General features: G+C 37.1%; 3 protein-coding genes and 2 long non-coding RNA genes across 8 annotated transcripts; 2 read left to right on the forward strand and 3 right to left on the reverse strand.

The window, feature by feature from the left end:
- The first annotated feature begins 2,776 nt into the window (after positions 1-2,776).
- On the forward strand, positions 2,777-5,376 carry LOC137735235 (putative kinase-like protein TMKL1). The gene is made up of 2 exons (XM_068474643.2): positions 2,777-3,879; positions 4,458-5,376. The coding sequence occupies exons 1-2, from the start codon at positions 3,393-3,395 to the stop codon at positions 5,063-5,065; spliced, it is 1,095 nt and encodes a 364-aa protein (XP_068330744.2). The 5' UTR covers positions 2,777-3,392; the 3' UTR covers positions 5,066-5,376.
- A 1,923-nt stretch (positions 5,377-7,299) lies between these two features.
- Positions 7,300-8,439, forward strand: LOC137735638 (uncharacterized). 4 transcript variants are annotated; one of them, XR_011068670.2, is made up of 4 exons: positions 7,301-7,600; positions 7,706-7,761; positions 7,859-7,949; positions 8,056-8,439. It is a non-coding gene; the product is annotated as an uncharacterized LOC137735638 (long non-coding RNA). The 4 variants fall into 4 exon arrangements; XR_015964178.1 differs by having other exon boundaries at positions 7,459-7,600; positions 7,859-7,966; positions 8,056-8,192; XR_015964176.1 differs by lacking the exon at positions 7,706-7,761 and having other exon boundaries at positions 7,300-7,600; positions 7,859-7,966; positions 8,056-8,307.
- Positions 8,440-9,118: 679 nt separating this feature from the next.
- On the reverse strand, positions 9,119-13,762 carry LOC137733988 (U-box domain-containing protein 35). Its single transcript, XM_068473214.2, has 10 exons — positions 13,478-13,762; positions 12,821-13,047; positions 12,590-12,711; positions 12,386-12,507; positions 11,628-11,818; positions 11,279-11,523; positions 10,981-11,082; positions 10,460-10,888; positions 9,622-10,371; positions 9,119-9,481 (listed from the first exon to the last, which is right to left on the reverse strand). Exons 2-10 carry the CDS (start codon positions 13,035-13,037, stop codon positions 9,299-9,301), a joined length of 2,361 nt encoding a protein of 786 aa, XP_068329315.2. The 5' UTR covers positions 13,038-13,047; positions 13,478-13,762; the 3' UTR covers positions 9,119-9,298.
- A 1,608-nt stretch (positions 13,763-15,370) lies between these two features.
- On the reverse strand, positions 15,371-17,868 carry LOC148695988 (uncharacterized). Its single transcript, XR_015964179.1, has 3 exons — positions 16,656-17,868; positions 15,812-16,242; positions 15,371-15,698 (listed from the first exon to the last, which is right to left on the reverse strand). It is a non-coding gene; the product is annotated as an uncharacterized LOC148695988 (long non-coding RNA).
- Positions 17,869-19,543: 1,675 nt separating this feature from the next.
- On the reverse strand, positions 19,544-23,352 carry LOC137733763 (derlin-1). The gene is made up of 7 exons (XM_068472943.2): positions 23,217-23,352; positions 22,927-23,062; positions 22,628-22,701; positions 20,980-21,073; positions 20,709-20,837; positions 20,292-20,452; positions 19,544-20,041 (listed from the first exon to the last, which is right to left on the reverse strand). The coding sequence occupies exons 1-7, from the start codon at positions 23,231-23,233 to the stop codon at positions 19,816-19,818; spliced, it is 837 nt and encodes a 278-aa protein (XP_068329044.2). The 5' UTR covers positions 23,234-23,352; the 3' UTR covers positions 19,544-19,815.
- Positions 23,353-23,947: the final 595 nt, after the last annotated feature.

Here is a 23,947-nt window from a genome sequence, read left to right on the forward strand (position 1 = left end):
TGATCATTGCTCATAGCATAATAAGTTTAGAAACCAATAGTCAAGAATTTTCAATTCAAGGACCAAAGCCTCAATTTGGCCAAAATTAAAGGATGATTACTCCAATTTTCTCGTATATTTTGGTGCCCCAAACCCTAACTTTTTGTGTGAGGGGAAAAATGCTGTGACCAATTGCTGTCCATTGAGTCAGTCATTGTCTGAGCATTGAAGGCCTTACTGGCTGAGGGTTAGGGTCATATTTAGTGCAGTCTAAAATTGACTTTCAAATCAGATTAATTAGGTTGAGAATAATATTTTTTCTCTTATACCTTGGACTTAAGTTTTTGGGACCATCTTTGGGTGTATTATTAATAGGGAATTGTTATTAGCACTCCAAAAATCTTATTTTACACTCCTCACAAGTGTATTTATCTTTTTAATTATAGAAAGTTTGGAGTGCCAAATGAGAGTTTTTGAGTGATAATAATAATTCCCTATTAATATAGGGTAAGTTGATGCTGTGTTGCCAAAACAAATACTCATTTTGTCCCAACAAATTCGTAGGGGTGAGCTCGGAAAACCGAAAAAAAGGTGATAGAAAACTGAACCACAATCGGAAAAAAAAAAAAAAAACCGATTGAAAAGCAAATCGAATCAACTGAAATATAAATTAATATTTTTTATTTATTTATGATCAATATTCATTTTTCAAGCTTAATTTCAAGTTGACCATTAGTCTAATTTTAATCTAAAGTCAGCTAAACTCAACGTTAGGCTCAAATATATCTCTAGATTTTTTTTTCCTTCCTTCATTTTCTCTTCAATTTATAGGTTAAAAGGAAAAATAATTTGAAAAAAAAAAAACATACAGAACAAAAAAAAGCCGAACCAAAAGAAAATAAAAATTACAAAAACTAAACTGAACAGAATAATAATTTTAGTTTGATTTTCAATTTTGACAAAAAAAATTAAATTGAATAAAACCGAACTCACTCCTGGGATAATTTAAGCACATTATTAAATTAATTAAGATCCAGTAAATGGAGCACACGTGTCTGTAGTGACTACACTTCGTTTGACATGGCCCCATAGCATCACGCCTCACGCGGTGGGGAGATCCGGTCCTACGCGTTTGATTTTGATAAAGAGAAGGTGGGCCCAAAAACACCACATTGATGAGGGCCACCAAACAACTCATCAATCCCCGCCGTAAATTAACAAATTGCCTCCAACCGCCACTTATTAATTTGCAACTGTCTCCTCCAACCGCCACTTAACCTTCATAATTACAAATTAATTATGAAGAAACCCTAATTTGTATTTAGTAATTGCAACTAGAAATTTAAAATTTTGTCAACAAGACAATTTTCCAATGATTGAGGATAAAATTCAAGCCTGTATTCCACACGATACGTCTTGAGTTCGATTTCGATCATTGGTGAATCACACGATGATAGTCAACAAGAGACTGAAACGCCTTTATAAGTCTTCCCCGTCTTCAAAATGATGAACTGCCTTCCAAAGCCACCAACAGATCTCCATTTTAAAATAAGAAAATTGGGGACATTTTTTCTTGTTGAATAATAATTCTGCCCATTATAAATGTTTAGCTACACACGTAAAGCAACTCACATAGAATACATTGTAGTTACTGTAGCGTCATAGTCCAATATTTAAAATAGATTGACGTTGTGGTACCAAAAATAATGGAATTTCCTTCCTAAAGGACAACCTAAGCAAACAAAGCTTTCTCTTTGCAAGAGTCGAAGGAGAGGGAAAATATCTATCGCTCTTACTTTGCAACGAAACTGTTTTTACGACTCAAACTTGTAATGATTACAAAAGAGTAATTTTTCCGTTGTTATTTCATTGTTTTGTTGTAAACGCAAAATAAATTCAAAAGCAAACTTTTGCTCAAACGAGCAAACAAAGTACATCTAATCTAGGTCAAGCGTCAACATTGTTTTTCTTTCTTAACATATTAATTCATAATAATTGAACAAATTTGGATCTGAAAATGGTCTCCAATTTCTTACTCTGCCAATACTTTGATAAACGATAATAACCTTATAACTTATTTATTAAATATGAACAAAATGTAAAAAAAATTGCTTCCAAAGTAAGGGAAATTAAGATACGCGTATTTTGTAACGACTTTGTAGCTACAAATTTCTGAAAGTCGTACACGTGTCCTTCGGTTTTATAATAAAATGACAGAAACTCCATAGCATCATTGATGCGACATCGCTACTTCCTTGACCCCCTTCACTTCTTTAATGATCAAATCCAATTTTACAACGTGTCATGTAATAAAATCGAACACAAAGGTTCAGATGCAGATATGGTTATTTTTTACCTTCTTTTAAGTATAAGTTGTTTGTGGATTAGTTTGGGGTTACTGTGTTTTTTTCTTTTTAAACTATATCTGCTGTATTGTGGAAATAAATCGTTATGAAAGAAAAATTTAAGGGTTTGGTAAACTATAGTGCTTAAAGTGCGTTTAACAAAAAAAAAAGCATTGAGGGTAGGATTGTTAGTATGAAAATTTCATTAATTAGTATTGTTCATCTGTTTCCAATGAAAGAAAAACACTTTCTGTAAAAACATAGCTTGAGCTGCTTCTCCCTTCTACTGTTTTAGATCCATAATTTAAAAAAAAAAATGTTTTATTTATCAAATACAATTAAGGCCTCAACTTTTTAAAATAATTTAAGCGATACCAAACTAATTCTGCTTCAGAACACATGATTTTAAATGTACACAGATATAAAGCTTTTAAACACTTTAAGTGCGCGTCATTTGCTTTAAGAAAAGAAAGAAAAAATACCACTTTCTACGAAGGTAATCACTTTTTGTCTCCAACTTCCAAATCTCACTATTCCTTCCTTCCATTGGCATATCAATCAGAAAAAAGAGATAAGGTCCATGCACAAATGACATGAGGAATATTGGTTTGGTGGCCAAAGTGATCTTTCACACACTCAAAGCACAAATACAACACTCAAAACAGATGCAACATCACATGCCTTAGATCCGTCTTCCAAGTTTTCTGCCATACAGCTCATCTTCTCATCTCTCCCCTTCTCCAACACCATCACCTCTCTCTCTCTCTCTCTCTCTCTCTCTCTCTCTCTCTCTAAATTCTCTAAATTCTGTTTTCCCAGTAAATAAAAAGATTATTTCCCCCCTCATAATTCCCGAAAGTCTTGGATTCCACACACTCTCAACTAAAAAGGCAATCCCATCTCAACTTCCTTGTCTTCTACTCCTACTTGCATTCAAGTCTTTCTCCATGAAAACTATCCACACCTGCAATATGTTCATGACTTTCTCAACTCACCACATCAAAGCCAGATCTCTCAGTTGGGGTTTCCTCCAATATTTCACATGAAGAAATTGCATTTTTTGACACAATGAACAGAACCCAGATACTAACTTTGATTGTTGCACTGACTTCATCGACAACTTTGGTGTTTTTCCTGCTTTTCATCTACTTTTACTGCAAGAAAACTGGAAAAGGTGAGCAAAAAGATGTGGAAAAAACAGAGCAGAAGCAAGAGGAAGTTGTGGAGGCAGAGGAGGAGCTGGTGACTTTTCAGGATGGGGAGGACCTCACAGTCTGTGACATTCTCGATGCTCCGGGGGAAGTGATCGGAAAATCGAACTACGGCACGCTGTATAAGGCTTTGTTGCAGAGCAGCAACTCAGTAAAGTTGCTGAGGTTTATGAGGCCTGTTTGCACTGCAAAAGTTGAAGATTTTGGTGAAGTTGTTCGGCATTTGGGGTGCGTAAGGCATCATAATTTGGTGCCTCTTTTGGGATTTTATGCAGGGCCGAGAGGTGAGAAGCTTCTGATTCATCCGTTTTATTGGCGCGGCAATCTGGCTCAATTTGTGAGAGGTGATGATTCTAATTTCTCTTGCCTTGTTTGGTCTGTTTTTGCTTTTGTTCTGTTTGGTTGCCCAGAAAATGCCAAGAATGTGATGGGAAAGAAACTTGAATCCCTTTTTTTGTTTGGTTTTATTAGGAAACTAGAGTTTTTACTCAATTGGGTTTTTGTCATTGTATTTCAAAAAAATCAAATAAAAAAGTTTAGTCTTGAAAAACCTGGTCTGCACATTGATTTCCATGTTCTGCTTTTAACTATTCTGTTTTTGTCTGCATAAATGTGATCTCCCTTGTGCGTGTTCTACAACCATATTTGGATTCTTTGCTTCATAATTCATATATATTGCCTGTCGGAAAGAAACTTCCCTACATCGGGATGTCATTGTAGCAGGATCCCAAGCTGTAAATCGTTTAAACTTTCCCCATGTGACATTGCGTGATTTAGTTGCGATACCACTGCAGTGACATCTCCATATGTTCTTATCATTGCCAAATTTTGGACATTTCCTCTTAGAAGTTGTCTTTGCCTGTATATTTTTAGTTCCCATTTAACTATAAACTGATAGACAAACCTTTGTTTTCAATGGCAGAAAGCAACCCTGACTCTCACAGATGGCCCATAATCTATAGGATCTCAATTGGTATAGCCAAAGGCTTGGATCACCTTCACACTGGCTTCGAAAAGCCAATAATTCACGGCAATCTCAAGTCGAAAAACATACTCTTGGACCGCCATTATCGCCCTTTCATCGCGGATTTCAGCTTGTATCTTCTGTTGAACCCAACTGCTGGCCAGGAAATGCTTGAAGTCTCAGCATCCGAAGGCTACAAAGCACCTGAGCTGATAAAAATGCGGGATGCGAATGAAGAGACTGATATATACAGTCTTGGGGTTGTGCTGCTTGAATTGCTCACAGGGAAGGAACCAATTAATCAAAATCCAACTACACCCGACGAGGATTTTAGTTTGCCAAATTTCATGAGAAATGCAGTGCTTGGACATAAAATCCATGACTTGTTCCATCCAGATTTGCTTCTCAATAGCGGCGTTGGCGTCGGCGACGGTGAAATCCCGGTCACTAGAGAACAGATTCTCAAATTCTTTCAGCTTGCTATGGCATGTTGTGCTCCTTCTCCAACGCTTAGACCAAACACCAAGAAAGTTCTGTGGAAGCTTGAAGATATCGGAAGAAACTGAACACTATGAGCATTGTTTGGGTAGGATAAGTAGCAACTACACCTAGGATGGCATTATTACGTTATTTCGAGCCAATAACGCATTGTCGTGTAAAACGGTTGAACTCATGGAAGTGCTTGGTTGACGTTGACTTGAGTTATCGTCACATTAACATTTCGGGTGTAATTAAGTTTCCCTTGATTTCAAGATATCTGTATTTTGTAAAATTTGCGTGATTGATGGCCATGCCAACAACAATGACCATATTGACATAGACATGTATAGTAAAAATATAGATGTGCTATAAACGCCAAAACATTTAATTTTCTTTATCTTTCTTTCGTCGGAGCTGATCCATATCTTGTCCTACCTCAAAAAGTTGGAAACTTCAGTTTACGGAGAAATCACATTTCAGCCATCAGACAAATTAAGGATGAGAAGTTGGTGATTTAGTTAGTCAGATTGCATATTTCTTTATTGCTAAGCATGAGCAGCTTGAGACAAAGGATTCCATATGGTCCACCTAGCCTTCATATTGTCGAGCACACATTATAAAAGAAGGAACCTTTAATCAAAGGTGAGCAGTGAAAATTTGCTCATTTCTAAATCCAAATTTGTCGGTAACGGAAAGATTGTTCTTTTGTGATCTAAAGGTTCACGGGTTAGAGTCATAGAAATAGTTTTTTTGGAAAACAAGAGTAAAACTGCATACGATAAATGTTCATTCTCCCGACCCCATAAAATAAAAAGCCTTATTAGCTTAAGATTGCCCCTTTTATGACCTAACAATTTATGCTTCGTAGCTCGGCTATGTAACATACGTCTTTTTTTTTTTCATTGAAAATGGATATTTTATATCTCAATCTCTTCAGTAATGCGTCAATAACATTGTAGCTACAAAAATGTGACATGTTCTTTATATAACATCAGCAATGTCGATGATGCATTCGTACGTTAACAGGCCTACCAACTTGTCCTAAAATAATTTAACTTGAACTGTTCTAAGATTTGAAAATTGGAAACTTCTTTCGTTTCATCACATCAAATTAAATGCAATTGGATTGTCACTTTCTCTTCCCCACGTTCGCTTCTTGTTCATTCCTTAATTATCAGCAGGTTTATCTTCGGATCCTTTTGTGAGGATTTTAAAGATTTATAAATCGTGTTCGTTCATCATAAATAGTACGGTCAGTTTTTATTAAGTACTATTTATATTTAATTTTAAATAAAAATATTCAAAATGTTTTTTGACTGCATAATGGATATGATTCATAGATCTCTGAAATCTTCACAAAGAGGATCCGGATTTAATTATATGATCTGTAGCTGCCATAAGAGTACATGGGTGGGTGGCGGGTGGTGGGTGGGTATAAGTTGCTCTGGGTCCGACTGTGAGAGATGACATTATTATGACCATCCAAAATAATAATAATAATTACAGGTAGGGATATGTTGTTATCGTGATATTTTAGTGGATAGGATGTTGTGTTTTTACCATGCGTTCCAGGTTTGAAACTTTTCCTCCCCTGAATTGCTGCAATAGTTTTGAACTCTCTCCTTAATAATAGTAAAATTTTAAAAAATAATACAAAAGCTTCTTTTCACTTAACATTGTATCATTGGCACAATATGTTATTGTGATAATATTTATGAGAATGTGGATTACTCTTCATGACAAAGCAAAATTTTGATAGTATAACAGTCACGATATTACATAATATTATTAATCAATTTACGTGTTAACATGTTATAGTATAAATGAATGATTTACTCGTTTTTCATATATCCCATATTACTTTAGTCTAAAGTAGGAGGGGAAATCGCACTATTCATATGAACAGTGTTTTGGACCACATTTCAATTTATTTACAAGATTGCCACTCAGATGCTTTTAGCTTTTTACGAAGATGCCATCATCAGTTTGAATGACAGGAATGCCCATCTAGGGTTAACATCACACGGTTGGGGGTAAAAGTTGGGTGGGCATTGTTGTCAGTTAGGATTGCATTCGGTGGGATTGATGGCTCGGTGTGGGATTTGGTGGGAAGGCGGCATGCTGCTTGCAGAAAGGAGGAGAGAGAGGGACGGAGGGAGGGGAATAGAGAGAGGGGTTTGATGAGGGGAATGCATGCGACTTGCAGAGAGGAGGGAGGGAGGGAGAGAGGATGAGAGAGAGGGAATGAGGGATGGGGATGAAGAGATAGGGGTTTGGTGAGGGGAAGGCATGCGACTTGCAGAGAGGAGGGAGAGAGAGAAGGGTTTGGTGAGGGGAATGTATGTGACTTGCAGAGGAAGGGAGGAAGGGAGGGAGCGAAGCTTAAAAGCAACTGCAAAAAGTTCAATGGACAAGGTCGCAGCAATGGAGACACCTCGCTCTGAACCATTTCCCCTTTCCTCAAGCGAATGCTGAAAAAAGTTTTGAAGGAACAAAAAGAAGAAGAGCTACACATAATAGCATCCGATTCGCAAGGAAAAGAAGAAAGCCAGCTTTTCAACGACAAAGCTAAAATCAATCTCTTCAACCTCCTCATCGGTGGCCGCACTCACGACCATCAGGTTCACATTTAATTTAATTTTAATTTTTTGCTTTTTCAGTGGATTAAAGGATATGAAACGAATTATAATTTAAAATGGTGAAATTTTGTTGATTTTTGCGTTCAGTGTTCTGAGTGATCATCGAGCTGTGATGGGTTAGTGTTGGATTTGATTCAATTGAGGTAAAAGCTCTGCATGATTGTGATACAGAGAAAATGCTAGAATCTTACCTTCGATCCAAATATCTGATTTTTGTTACAATTGCTATTTTCATTGCAGGAAAATGTGGTGGAGACAATAATTCCCAAATCCTCGAGTTTTATGAATGCATTCCAATTGATAGCCATGTCAAATGATCTCCATTTGTCAGGTATGTTCGAGGAACAGGCAAGTTTACAAGAAATAGATTTACTAAAATAACTAATCCTACTTTTTTAGCTTATAACGAATAATGTTGAACTGTTAACTTAATTTAGGATGAGAAATAGAAGACAACAAGAATTGGACCCAAGCATACCGTTACTGAAACCATGAAGAAAATAGAAGCGGCTACAACGGATGCGAGTATTCTGTAGCAAGAACAAACAACTTCAGGGTACACGAAACTTATATTCAATCTTGCTTCTTTATTAGCTTATCAAAGTTCCTTCCTGCCAACTAATGATGTATTATTTTTTCATCGGATGTAAATGCATGCAAAAATTCCAATGAAAACGTAAATCACCATATCTAGGTAAATTCGAATTGTAGACCAGACTTATATTACAATTTGCTTTCTTTGTGAAATTTTATTGTAATTTACATTAAAGTCTCTGGCTTTTGAAATTCTATATGAAATTGTGAATGTTATTCGGATTCAAGTCCGGCCAAGTTCTTTACTAAATAGTGCGAAAATATGCATGATGAAACTAAATTACTTTTGTATCATCTATATTTACCTGTTATCATAACAGGATTTAAAATATAGAAACATACTGCTTATAGGATATTAAGGTTGAAGTCATTTAGTTCCAAAGATGCCATAACTAATGTATAATTGAGTGAAATGCCAGTTTGCATAAATAAGCTTTTTCTCAGTATTGCAACACAAGTTTTCTTATAATTGAGAGACGAGTGCATGGTGCATGTGTCTTAATTTATTCAGGTTAAATATGTCTTATTTATGTAGTTAAGGCGGGTGCATTCAAGTCCCGCAGCAACGCACGGACATATTTTCTTGTGATCACTAGTTCACTACTTCAATGAAATTGTCCCTTTTTGCTCAAGATCTTGTGCTTTATAAACCCTTTGCCAATTTAGACCATAGTACCAAACCAAACAAAAAAATAATTTGGTCACGTACATGGAATGACACGTGGCATATTGGTATGACAGAGAACCACATCCTCTGGTCCCAACACTTTTGCCGCAATTTTGAAGAAAGACCTACAACCACACACCATCGTGTTTTGATTTTCTCATATGACGTTGCATGATTAGCACGTCAATCTTGACAATTTGTTTCTTCGTGTCGCCAATAAAATACTTTCTGGCCTTCGGTTCTTGAATCTTAATATTTATTTTTTTATTGGATAAAACAGAAACTCCATTGAAATTTGAAACCATGGACGAATTCAACTACTTACAAAATATTTAACGCTGAACACTACCTAATGCCAGCCTCGCAATAAACTACCCATCTGTGTTACCCTCAAAAATAACAATAAACAAAGGAACATGCTATTGTTTTCTGGTCTTCCACTCCATAATTGCAGAAAGAAGAGTATAGTTTAGTATAACATTCTTGTTTGGCAATGGCAAATTTGTCATCGGCGAGTTATCGTTCTCTTCGAGCCATTTCTCGATCGCTTTGCGGTCATAAGTGTAACCATCTGCGGCCACACAAGGCTCATCCATCACATCCTGTAACAAAAGAACATGGCATACAGATTATTTGGTGGAATAAGTCATAAAAAACAATGTATTCTGTCACACGTCAATACTCGCTAATGTGGTGTTTAACAGTAAGAATTTGACACTGAACTGCCAACGATTATGCGTACCTTAAGAATTGGACAGATGAAGTGGTTAGGAGGTAGGCATTGAACCACAGAAGCTGAATTTTTCGCTGTCTCAGCAACCTCTTTCAATCTCTCAAGTAGAGGAACTACTTGTTCTTTCAAGTCAGGTCTGTCTCTGCGTCGAAGCTCTGCGCAGCTCAATCCCAATTCAGCCAACTGCCTTGTCTCTTCCATTGGCCAATGACCTGCTTTAGGGTCCAAAACATCCGTCAAATTTTTATCCTTAACAGCTGTTTCTACCAGATGTGTTATAGCTCTTGCTGGTTTTGCAGTAAGCAACTGCAAGATCACCATTCCGAAAGCATAAACATCCGATTGTGGAGAGATTATTCCTGTCCTTTGATACTCAGGGTCTATGTAAGAGAGAGTGCCAACAGGCCCTGTGTCGTTGTATATACTGGACATAGAAGGATCTGAATTAAGCATTGTGGCAAGGCCAACGTCGCCAATCTTGCTCACAAGGTTATGATCAAGCAAGATATTTGCTGGTTTCAGATCACGATGGATGATTGGTTTTGGCTTTGTGCTGTGAAGAAAGACGAGAGTTGAGGCGACCTCCCAAGCAATCCGGAACCTCTCAAACCAAGGAATAGGTGGTGTACCGTTTTTCTGCAGCAGCCTGTCCTCCAAGCTACCGTTTTCCATGTACTCATAGACTAGACAACTGTGATCAGGACATGCACCGAGAAGGAGAAGCAAATGGGGATGGCGGATTTTGCTCAAGATCTCAAGCTGCAAGCCAAAATGAAAGGTAAGATAGTGTTCAGTACATGCAGGAAGGATAATTAGTTTACTGCGTTATGTCATGATTGTCAATTACCTCCTGCTGGAATTGCTTAGTTTGGCGATTCTCTATAGAGTGAAGGACTTTCACTGCTGCAGTTGTATGATGAAAGCTGCCCTTATAAACAGTTCCGTACGCTCCCATTCCAATCTTGAGATCCTCAGAGAAAGATGAGGTGGATGTAACAATCTCATCCCATGAAAACTTCTGGTATTGTTGCACAGGACCTACAAGTGCTTGTTCAAGTTTTTCTTTCTCCTTGGCATCATGCATGGCTTTCATCTCTGCTTCTCTCCTTTGTGCAACTTCTCTTTCGACACATTCTCTCATGTAATCAGCTTCCCTCTTAGCAGATTCGTACTTCTCCTTTTCTTGTGTTGCAGATACTATCGCTTTCTCCTCCATAGAATTTATCTCCTTGAGCCTTACTGCTTCCTCCAACCAGCGTTTATTTAAATTGTTTATCTGAATATCAAAAAGGAAAATTTCTTACTATCCAAATTAAAGATATTAAGAACCATGAAGTTTTTGCTGTCAACGAGGATAAGAATGCCTACCTTCCTAGAAGCATCCATAGTCTCACTTTGAGCCATTGCATACATTCCTTTGACATGTCTGAGTTCAATTCTTAGCTTTTCTAACTCCAGGTTGATAGTCGCCTGCGATGTGTGGAAATTGATCAATTCAATCACTATTGAAAAACATACAACTCTCATACTGTTCAAATCAAAGAGTACTACCCACAATGTAATTCGTAAACCACATCTCATATATGAACTTCCAACAATGTCCTTTTCTGCATAATTCATTGAGAAGCACCATCTAACCAAGTCAAAAGAAGTCAGGAAGTGCTACCTGGCTCTCCGGTGAATAGTTTGTAACCGCGTCTGAGGTGGACGCTTGATCTGAAGTCCATGACTGGCAATCTGTAACAAAGCTTCCAAGATCCTGAGAATGGCATCTAGAATGGATGGTGTCATTTGAATTTTTCTTTGTACTAAGAAGGGTCTGGTTGATATTTGTAAGAGCTTGAAACCGCTGTATTGGCAAAGAAGGAGAACGGAAATGAAAGTTTGAACTAACCGAGCCACGATCTGTGCCTGGAAAACAGAAGACTGGATTTAAATAATCATCTACTTGCATAGGTAGCACCATTAGCACACTACATATGAAGATGACATTCAACCTTAGTCATGTGCCTTACCCGTCTGTGAACTAGACGTGTAACTCGAAGAACTGCTGACAGAACACGTGTCACTGTTGTCATCTTTGACGCTTTCATCTGACTCAGCATCAGATGCGCGTACTGATGACAACTTTCCTTTTGAAACAGCATACACGGTGCAAAATCTTGGAGTGCAGGCTGAGATTTTTGAGGAGAGTCCGTTTTGTTTCCTAAGAGCATTAATTGTTAACATGATCACTCACAAAGCAATTCTGACACAATTGCTCACAAAATACAAAGAAGATACATGGATGGTTCTCTGTATTCCTCATTAGTATTATTAGTTTGCTTTTGAGTGTGTGTGTGTGTGTGTGTAGGTGGACGTGTGCCTCATGGATCTTTTCTTCACCAGACGTTCAATGCGAACCCATCCAGAACCATTGATTGATTTATCGGATAACTAGCACAAATTCTTTATCCAAACTTGTATCCTCTCTCTATTAGCTTTTAAGTTTGCAAAGGGTGAACATACTAAGGCTGTCTCTGAGAAATTTCATCCCCTTTAACGCGCACAAACCTCAGTTAACGAAGTAACTCAACCTTATAAGTTCTACAGACTCCAACTTAAGGCACACAGACCACCCGACATGTGATTTATAACGACAACCTGAAAGTTTTATAACCAAATCATATATGCTCGGGGACCAAAGAAACAAGAAGAAAATCTGAATAACTAACAAATGATTAGAAAGGTCCAACATGTGTTAATCTATCTGACTGCATTTCAACAAAAATACCTTTTAAAAATGCCACGAGATGGGGCACCTAAGACGAGATTGCATATAGCAGACTTAGCAACCTCTTCTGCTATTGCATTTGCAACGTCATCCGATTCAACTAGTACAACATCTACTTGCACCTGCATTCAAAATATAGCGGATTACGATTTTGTCACCTCCGATTTTCTTACCATCAAACTTCAAAGACCAAGAAAGTCTTACCTTCCTAGAAGCACACATTTTCTTGTATGGAGCAAGCTTTTCGCTTGCCTGCCACTCCATTTCCTTTCTATAAGCAGCTACTACGTCCTCTCGCACTTGCGAAATAGGAATCCGACTTCCCACTACAATCACAACAAGAACAAGAATTTATAAACACCATAGACAAAGAAAATTGTTCAAGACATAAGATTCACTTGTTTCGACACACAAACCCGAAGAAGCAAAGCTTACTTGGTGTTGGAACTCCGGTGATCCTTGGCCGGACATGAATCAACTTGAAGGAAACATTTCCCTCCGGAACAAACTTATCCAGAGCCCACCTAACTATGTATTTGCTATTTTTGTCCCCACTGATAGCAATGCCAACAACTGATGGAGGAGGTGAGAAATTTACACCTTCTCCAGTAATTTCACTCCCATCCATTGCTCTACCACTCCTCTGTGACATTGGAAATCCTCTGTAGCAAGTAGAAGCATAAGTAAATAACTTAGCATTTCTAATACAACAATTAGTATAAAAAAAATGAAGTAAATAGGAGTAAATTGGAGAGAGAAGTTGAATTGCAGACCCAAAAGTGAATTTTCGAAAAACAATCCTCAAACTACGAAAAAGAACAAAAATTTCGAAAGAAAAATGATTTCGCACGCTTTTCTTTCTTCTTCAACGCACACATGTTCTTGCTATATTCAATTCAATATCTAAAAATAACAAAAGGTGAGCAAAAAAAAACAAAAAAATAGAGCATAAAAACTCAAGACAATGAAAAAGTATGCAAAAATCATTTCCCGACAAATATTCAATTAGCTGCCACTCAAAAGTTCAAAGAACGACACAAATTCGAAAACCCAGAAAAACAAAGCACAGAAAACAAAAGAAGAACAGCATACCAGGTGGTCGAGCTTCAAGACTCAAACTTTTAAGCACTTTCTGAACCCCTCTGAACTCCTATTGAGAAAAGAGCCCCATTTATGTTTCTCTCTGCAAAAACATGTTAACATTCAACCACAAGTTGCAGAATTGGAATTTTTGCTGGTCAGAAGCAGATGACCTCACAAATGCAACCAAAACTTAAATTTGTCTCGCCTCTAAAAATTTCAGAGCCTAACTTTGGCATGACTCGTGAAGCATTTTTTATACGGTATTTCTGAAAGCTACAAAAAAGAAAAATAATTATCTATTGGATTTTTTTAATCAAATAAATAAAAAAGGACCAACTTGAGGAACCTTGTTTCTGGTACGACTTTTCAGTCCATATTTGTTTTCAAAGCAATGTAAACTTGATTTTGTATCTATCAATTGTGGAAAATCAGACCTAATAATTAATTTAAAGAAACACCTAAAATATTAGTAACTCCTTATCCAACGGTCAAGATCAGGCTGTTAAAAATCCAACTGCTCTCATGCACCACGTCATCGAGCCGTTGGACTCTTCTGTTGGAGCTGTTGCAACGAAACTAAACTCACCGTTGCAAGCTTCATCGGCAGACATCAATCTTGCCTGATGACGCAAGACAAGATTTAAATTGCATGGGCATTTGAGTGAGCATGGCTGGGCTACCACTTGCTCTCCTTATTCTAGTCCCGTTGAAGGTGTTCTGGACAATTACTCTTGTCCAAAACAAACGGGTGGAAATGCTCTTAAGAGGTACAATTGAAGAAGATTGCTTTGTTTTCCACATGGATTTTTGGACATTTTTTTTTTCACTCGTTTCTAACCCTGTATTAATTTCAGCTCGACAAGAAATAAAGTTGTGATCTTGGACTGCTTCAGGGAAGAGTTTGAAAATCCACCACGTTTGGACTCTTCCCAAAAAGCTTAGGATAAGAGCAAATTCGATGCTTCGTAAACCACCATGGGATTTCATTTTCTCCTATTTATTTGCTAATTAGAAATTAGTTATTAGGGGACCTACTTTGGTTGTTGGCCTGTGATTCTGTGACTATCAGACATCACGAGGAGATAGAGACATAAGCATGTTAAAGTCCTTTTATATTATAATAGTTGGTTGATTTATTAGCAGCTGGTGCATAGAACGTGACTGGTTATTTCCTGGAAGCTGGACGAGATTTCATAAGATACTTTGCATGTGTATGTATAATGTCTCTGAATGCATGCTCTTAATTAGAATTTTGAACATCCAATCAAGCCCAAAGTGAGTGGTTTACATTCATTTTTCTGAAGTGATGCTTTGGTGACATGTTTACTCCAATATGAGTATTAAAATTCAGAGTTATTTTCATTTAGTGTTTAAATTTTCTTTGATATGGTCAATATTTTTGTGGAAGAATCAGAAAAATCAGAGAAAAATTTGAAAGCTGAGGTGAAGTCTAAATTATGAGTATTTAGCCCAAAGCGAGTGGTTTGTATTCGTTTTTCTTAAGTGATTTTTGGTGGCATGCATGTTTACTCCATGAGTTTCTAGAAAATGAGTATTAAAATTTAAAAGCCAAGATGAAGTCTAAATTATGAGTATTAAGCCCAAAGTGAGTGGTTTGTATTCGTTTTTCTCAAGTGATTTTTGGTGGCATGTATGCTTACTCCATGAGTTTCTAGAATATGAGTATTAAAATTTAAAATTACTTTCCAGCTAAGAGAAAATTTGTTGATTTTACATCCAAATTTGGACTCCAATATTTTGGGGATTATACAAATTAATTAATAATGATCATTTCTTTCCATTAAAATGATAGATTAAGAAGAGCATCCAAAGTAAAACAAGAGTGACCACAATTGAAAGTAAGATGAGAGAAAATTAATTAAGATGATTTGGACACGTGAATTGAAGACCTACAAAATTTTCAACTAGAAGATACGGACTATAAGACGGAGATAGATAAGGACTTAAAAAAAAACTTGAAAATAGACTTTTAAAAAAAAATTAGAGTATTTGAAACAAATGAAAAACTTGGTAAAGCCGAACTCAATTCTCCAAAAAAAAAAAAAAAAAACAAGGCTATTTGTTAGATTTTAAAAATTCAACCATATACAGAATGAAAACGTGCCATTTTTGGCTTTTAAGTCAAAGATCGTTTCTTTTCACTCGGGACAAATCGCCTCCTGTGCATGGGCTCCATTTTCCTTGTCTAATTCTCCTATAAGTAGTTGAGCTGAAGAAAAAAAACAGTAAAACCTTCACGCAAGTTGGAGCAGAATTATATATGTACAAATTATAATTCAAAATTAAAACCTAGAAAAATTGATCGCGAAGACCAACACTTACCATGGTTGACATACACAGTGAGTTCAAAGAGAACAAAATTAAGCTGGTCTGAAGCTTTTGATCTGGCAGTTCCTTTCCCATACATGTAGTGGTGAAGCTAGAACTTAGCAGGGAAACGGGTAAATTTGAAAGAGTACAAAGTTCAAAAAAAAGGAAAACAACCAAATCTGTTTATATAGTAATATCGTCCATAATTTATCAATACAAATAAGTTACATTAAAAACCCTTTTCAGTGAAGACATCACTGCCAGCATCTCCTGTTTTCATTTGAAAATATAGTAATAACGGCAAAATGAAGCATCTCTTGCTATATTTTACTCCAACCACTCATAAGTATCAAATCGATTATGTTGGCTTTTCACTCGGAATGGAATGGAAAGCAGCTGTAAGGCTGCTGTTGGTTGATTGAATGCTGCAAACTGCAGCCAATCTGGGCACATAGAAGGCAAAGAATTAGAAAGTAGGATTGTAAAACAAGATTCTAAAAGATGTTAGCGCTAATCGGGTGGCAGGTTAAGATATTGTGAGTAGGCATGATATAGGCAGATTAGACGGATTTAGGTAAATTTATAATATATTATATAAATTAATTAAATTTAAACACTTTTTTGACAAAATTATATTTAAACATCAACTAAAACGTTATTTTTTAAAAAGGTGAGAGTTGTAGGTACAAAATATATGGTGTGATCTTAAAAGAAATAAAAGTGATATTGGGTTAAAGAGAGGGGAAAAATGATATTTAGGTTAAGAAAGAGAAAAATAAAGGGATATAAAAAGTAATAAATAGAAGGTGGGGGACTATTTAAAAGAAATGTGCAGCAATTAAGAAGATGGTGGGACCTTAATAAACCGTGGAATTAAAATGGTTGTTGAGACTTCATCGTCTTCCTCAGGCGGGACTGACTGTGCAAAAGAACTTTCAGCTTCTGTCTTCTTCGTATACGCCCACTTAACCCCACCTAGCCTCGCCCAGACTTAAATAGCTTTGCTTAATCCCTCCCTCCTAGTCTTGCCTAATGTGCTTTCCGATTAGGAAGGGGCTTCACGAATCACGACTTGTAGGTTTTCCAACGGGATTAGAGGGGTAGACTGTGGCTCCTGGGCTTCACTTCCGACGAGGGGAGGGGCGGCCGCCCCTCCTTGTCCTTCTGTAGCTTCGCCAGTGTGTAGAATAGTCATGTGTTCTTCACACCAACTTTTTTTTTTTTTTTTTTTTTTGGAAAACTGGACATCATATTCTAGGGCACAAGGCCAAAGAAACATACAAAGAGGTCCACAAACTACTTAAGTACAAAACCAAACAGTGGACCTGAACAATACACACAAAAGAGCCCCCCAGACACACACAGACAAAGCCACAAAACTTCCTAGAACCTTGCAGTCTCTTCCGATGTTGGCAATGTTGAAAGCCACCAATGCAAGCTGTCCAGCACGCCGACCAACCAAAACCCCAGGTGTGAAGAAAACCAGTGCTCCAACACCGTAGAGCATCCACGCCAGCACAAACCAATGCCTCGAACCAGCAGCAAATAGCCAAATTCCTCTAACCTGCAACAACCTACATGCTGATCGCAACTAGTCAAAGAAAGAAGCCAGTGGAAAATCCACCGATAACAGTGCCAATAAAGGCAAGCAAACAGAAGGTGGTGATGTGTACACCCGAGTAAAAACTCTACACACCTTCCAAAGAAAACACAACCGAGTGCTGTGAAGAGAAGATGTTGCAGATCGGGAAAGAGGAAGCAACAAGGAAGGAAGAATCCAACCCGAAGTGAGACTAAAAGGAATTGGGAAAACAGAGGAAGAGGGAGAGATGAGAGACATGGAAGTGGAAGGAAATCCGAGGGGAGGGAAGAGAGAAGCAGAATAAGGAAGGAAAAAGGAAGAAGAACAAAGAATGAAGCACATGACTGCCACCAACCCTTGCCAGACCTTGGGCCGGTGGCAAGGGAGAAACACCGACGATGAAAAACTCACATAGAGAGGTGAGAAATACTCTCGAAAGAGAGAAAGACTCTTAGAAAGAGAGAACACTTCCACACCAACTTTGATATAACCTATTTTCTATTGCTTTTTGTTGGCAGGTGATCACTAGGTTTTTTGTTTTCTTTTTATATTTATATATCTTAAATTTCAGATAGACGGGCCATGGGCCCACTCCAACAACACCGATACTATCCTTACTTGGCCACCTGCTTAATCCGTCAGGTGTGAGGTTTTAATACAAAAGTCTCGGTGATAGTTAAAGTGGGGTAATTCTATTTAAAGGGCTTGTTCTCAAGCCTTATGGCCGATGTGGGATAGAGGAATTCTAACACTCCTCCGCACGTAAGACCCCATTTTATGGGTCACACGTGAAGTTCCACACATCGACAACCACGTGGAGCCAAGCCAAGGCTCACCCGTTCGTGTGGGGCCAATGGGGACCCACCCATTCACGTGGCATCTCTTGGCCTACGTGGAGCCAAGTTGGGGCTTACCCGTTTGCGCGGGGTCAAAGGGGACCCACCCGTTCACGTAGATATACATGTCTATCCCCTGGCTCTGATACCAGTTTAAATTTTAGGTAGACGGGCCATGGGCCCATTCCAACAACACCGGTATTGTCCCCACTTGGCCACCTGCTCAATCCTTCAGGTGTGGGGTTTTAATAAAAAGGTCTCGGTGATAGTTAAAATGGGGTAATTCTATTTAAAGGGCTTGTTCTCAAGCCTTCTGGCCGATGTGGGATAGAGGAATTCTAACAATATATATAGGTAGTCATGTTTTCTTTGATTGATATTTAGATTTCTCTATTCAAAAGTAGGTTAGAATCTTGTATGTTGAAAAGTTAGGGTGTAAGATTTATAATGTTTCTATAAGACACAACTAGTTAAAATAAATTAAAAAATGGGTTTTTAAAACAAAACGTGGTCGCAAGGCAGGGTTGAGAGAGACGTAAAGCTCAGCTTGTCGCTAATGGATTCACTCAAACGAAGAAAGTAGTTTAGTTGAAACTTTCTTTTTAGTATTTGCAAAAGAATCTTCAAGGATTATAAAGGCATTGACAACTCATTTTAATATTGAATTACATCAAATGGATGTAAAAATTGACTTTCTAAATGGAAGCTTGGATGAGCAAGTGGTTATTTACTACAGTGGTAGAAAGATGTTGAGCCCTTGCATGACGGCGTGGGTTTGAACCATGTCGATAGTTAATCTAACGTTTAATCTAATAAAATCTATCATTTGACAAAAAGAATAAAAGAAAAAAAACAATGGAAGCTTGGATGAGGGCTTGTTTGAAAATGCTCTTAAATGAGTGAAGTGAAAACGCTTTTAGAGAAATGCTTTTAGGTCTCAAAAGCAGTTGAAGCACTTCTTACAATTATGTGCTTCTTGCATGAAGCACTTTGAGTATTTTTTTCAAAATTAACTTTCATTTTTACTTATGATTTATTTCAAAATTTTTTTTTTTTCTAAAAACATTTTCAGTTATTTAAAAACGTTTCCCTAACGAGCCTATATGATTTAACACCCTAGATTTGTTGATAAGGGGAAGGACAATTTGGTATGCAAAATAAATAAATGAACTTATGGTTTGAAACAGATATCAAGGCAGTGGAAATCAAAAGTTTGATGAGGTGGTAACTTCATTTGGTTGTTGTCAACAAAATCGATAACTCAATTTACACAGGGCAGATGCTTACTCAGAAAGCACGAAAAGTACTTTTAAAATTCTTGTCAAATGTGTTGTAAACAGGTTTTCATTATTTGAAAGCGTTTTTGGTCACCACCAAGTTGACGCGGTCCTTGGTTGAGTAATTTCAATGAAGAAATATAGGCAATAATATTCTCAACCACTGTAAAATTATGACAATTTGCTACATTTCTACTTGTCCATAAGAAATCTGCACCATTGTCTACCAAATGGAATGCTCTAGCATACCCACTGCTGTGCCTCAACCATAAACCTCTTGTAGTAACGGTATCTGATGACTGATCATAGCGAACTAGCTACTTAAGGATCGTTGAGGCGCCGGCCTGTCCCACGGAAAGCAACTCCATCAGCCTGCTGTGTGGTGGTAGTAGTCCCGCTGCTTGTTTGTGGCTGCACTGGGCTGCTTGTTCTAGTACTCCCGTTGAGTCGAAAGCTTCTTCCTCGGAATGCAACTCCGGCTTGTGGATTGCGCTCCACTGGGGAATTGACTTGGATTCCCTGACCCCAGAAGGCTACTAATTTGTGTCTGGTAATCCATGATTAAGGTCTAAACATATGTACAGAAAAAATGGTGCTAGAAAAAAAAAAACAACAAAGCTTTATTCCACTAAATGCGATTGATTGTATGAATCGTAGAACGCCAAAATCGATCTCAATAGTATTTTAGGATTCATACAGTGGACCTCATTTAATGAGATAAAGCTTTGTTGTTGTTGTTGTTAATAAATCTCAAGACTAATGAAATGCAATATGTGTATGTGCACGGCAAAGGATACACCCAGAGAGGAGTCTTGAGAGTGAATTTTCCACCAGAAAGAGGATGAAGCACAGTTAAAAAGTAATAGAGATGACCTGCAACCATCCCCATAATATCTGGCTTCAAAGGAACTCCAAACATCAAATCCAGAGTCAGCAGTGCGTAAGGAAGATAGAACCCCTACATATACACACAAGATGGTCAATATGCTAGGCCGAATTAAATTGCCATGGTTAAAAAAAGGTGGGAGGACTGTTTCTGGAAGGATTAAAGCGTTTTTATGACTACTTTGATAAGAAAAATAATTTAAAAGTGGTTATATAAGCGCATTCTAAAAAAACTTCTTAAAGCACTTAAGTGGAAATATTTTTCGGAGATACAATCGCATAATGGGATAGAAAGAGAGAACACTCGTACCCAACGGGGAGAAAAGTACCTTAAAGGACACAACACCAGCTATGTTGACACGTGAATTTGGGAACTCACGAGACCATACATAGACGATCATGAAAACCACAGAAGTTCCCATAAACGGAGACCATAAATATGGAACTGCAGCCATAGCCTTAAGAAAGAAAATCGTCTTAGGAATATCGTTCTTTCACGTTAGTCTATGCAACAACAAAAACTATAGTACAACAATAATTTTTCGATATATTCAGAATACTTTGCGACACAAATTAGATTAGAAATTATGTACGGCTTACCAAAAGTGAGAGAGCTCCAAACATAAGCATCCACATAAAGTCTGCCGTTCTCTTTTCAAACGGTCCTCTCTCCAATGCAACACCATATCTTGCTCTATTCCAATGGAATTATATAAAAATAATAATAAATAAAAGCTTAGTCAATTAGTTATATGAACAAGATATTGGACGAAATGGTCCAACTGATATATGTTTAGGGATAATATTTAGGTATTCGCTAGTGAGTATTCAAGTATTAAGAATAATACTTGGGTCTTCACTAGTGAATACTTTATGAGAGCATTTGTTTGCCCTTATTAGTTTTTACTGGACTAGACTGGACTAAGTATTAGTGTAATTCCGTGCTTGTTACATTATGGGACTAGTGATGAGTCCATATTTATCTATATTTTTACCTTAATCTTAGTTATAATTTATTTAATATTTTGATACAATTTTCATACTTTGCTCTATATTTCAACCATGGGACATGCAATTTGGCCAAAATGGGATCAAACAAAGGAATTTTGGAGTAATTCCAATTGGGATAGATTCGTGAGTCTTTCAAGATGATTATATCAAATTTTCAAATTTTGATTTGTTCGTGGCGAATAAAAGAAGGCTGACTGTAGTTTTTCCAAATTGACATTTCTGAACGTTTTAGGCATTTTGAAGGTCAAGATGACATATTGGTTCCTTTTGAAGATTTGAAGAGGACATGTCAAGCTTTAAAAAGAGACCTTTTGAGACCAAATCGGAGTTGATTTGGTCGATCAAAAAAGGGTCTTCTCTGCAGTACGAATATCACTTTGAATAGGAAACCTTTATTTATTATTTTAATTAGACTTCCAAATTTATTAGAAGACATTGTTTAGGCAGGATAAGGAATAAAGACTATAAATATAGTGTAGCAGTGTATTAGGGTTGTCTACACACTACTTTAGAGAACATTTTTGGCTTAGAGAATAAAATATTTATTTTTAGGGCGAGGCATAAGCCTTATTAGTAAGAATATGTAGTTACTTTTCAATTTACTTAATGTGCATCTCGATTTGTCTCACATTTTTTTTCTCTTAACCATGTGCTCACTCTGTTTTGTAGGTTTAGACCTTAGGTTTGGCTTTAGAAAGGTTACGTTTCTTGCCCTGCCCCCACCCCCTAAATTATTAATCATTGTGTTCAAAGTGTCTGTGTCTGAATTGGGTAGATTTCTATAAAATTATTGGATTTTTAGGGTTTTAAATTTGTTTTCGTGGCCAATTTTGTCACAATTCCAAAATGTTTCTTGAAATTGAAATTGATTAGGAAACAATTGCTGTCTGGAATCTGGATGCTTACTCTGTTTTGTTAAGTTTGATTATCAGAAATTTTGCTAGGTTGCGTTTGCTTTGCAGAAGATTAAGGACTAGGAATAACAGTTAGTTATATTTTCATTATGATGCTTCTTAGTCCGACAATGCACCAAATGTTTCACTTAGTCAATCCAATTTAGTATATTCTAAGTTAATTTAGTTTAATTCCTAAAGCTAGTATGGTGCAACAAACGCACTCTGTGACTCACTTTCTAATGATATTATCGGATAAAATAAAAAAGTGAACACTCACTAGTGAGTACCCACTACCCAAGTATCACCCTAATCTTAATGCGAAAAGTCACATCTTTACTCACATCAGTATAAGATCGGAAGCAAACGGGAAGGAAAAGGGTCCGAGGAAGAAGAAATTGGTAACAAGCCTCCAAACCTTCAATCATCATGATTCATTAGTAAAACCAAAAAAAAAAAAAAAAAAAAAAAAAAAAAAAATGCAAATATGGTTGCCAAATCCTAGGTATCATAATTCTTTGAACGAAGAAAAAAAATCAAATATGTTGGATCTTTCTTTCCGCATGCACGTATATGAATCTTATATAATCTTGTTGGCAAGGAAGGTGAGCAACTAATTAGAGAAGATTAGATTTTGATTTACCTGGAAACGTTTTATGACAAGGCCATAATCAAGGGCTATGTTCCAAGGATTATAAAGTTGGAAGTACAAGGCAGCTGCAAACATAAAACATCCCACTCCATACGTCTTGCTCACCGGCGGCAGAGATCGATAGTATCTGCAATATCATGGCGAGGAATTCATTTAACAAGCTTCGTCGATAAGCTAATCTCGTCTAATCCTATATTTATTTAACAAAACGGGCGTGTTTTCATGAAGAAAACAAAAATTACAGATATCCATATCCAGAGAGATGAAGAGAGGTTGCTTACTCCCCAGGCGTAGACATTGTAAGCAAACGTTAATGGGAGCTGGAAAATTGAAGTGAAAAATGATCGAGTTACGACCAATTAATACAACTTTATATATATATATATATATTTTTTTTTTTTCAACATTGGACCTGGCTTCTCTGTCCTCCCACTTCTTATATACTTTCATCCTCTTTTATTTATGCGATCACGGTTAAGCCACGTTAACATTTTACATTACTATTACTTTTTGTCTTATTATCTCTATAAAAAAATTAATATAGAATATTAATGTAGTTTAACCGTGACCGTACAAAATAGAAATGAATAAAAATATATGAAAAGTGAAAGGACATAGAAGCCATTGGGATCATCGCCAAAGAAAGAAAGAGACATTGGGGTCGTCGCCATAACCCAACGCAAGGGTCATGGAAAAGACTTTGGTTCAATAATTGGAAAAGACTTTGGTTCAATCATCCAACGTAAGGGACATTGGAAAAGACTTTGGTTCAATAACCCAACGTAAGGGTCATGGCAAAGACTTTGGTTTCAACCAAGTCTTCCTTCCAGTATCTTCGCAACTCAGAGCAAATCCGCTCCACTAATACAGTTAGGGGACGTTTGTTTGCCCTCACTAACTCGGACTGGACTGGACTGGACTAGCTATTAGTCCAATACTGTGTTTGTTCCATGCTGGGACTAACATTAATGAGACTAAAGGGGACTAGCATGGACAAAACCCTTCACTAAGA

This window comes from Pyrus communis, chromosome 7 (genome assembly GCF_041283825.1).
Source record: "Pyrus communis isolate YQ-2024b chromosome 7, ASM4128382v1, whole genome shotgun sequence".
Taxonomy (NCBI): Eukaryota; Viridiplantae; Streptophyta; class Magnoliopsida; order Rosales; family Rosaceae; genus Pyrus; species Pyrus communis.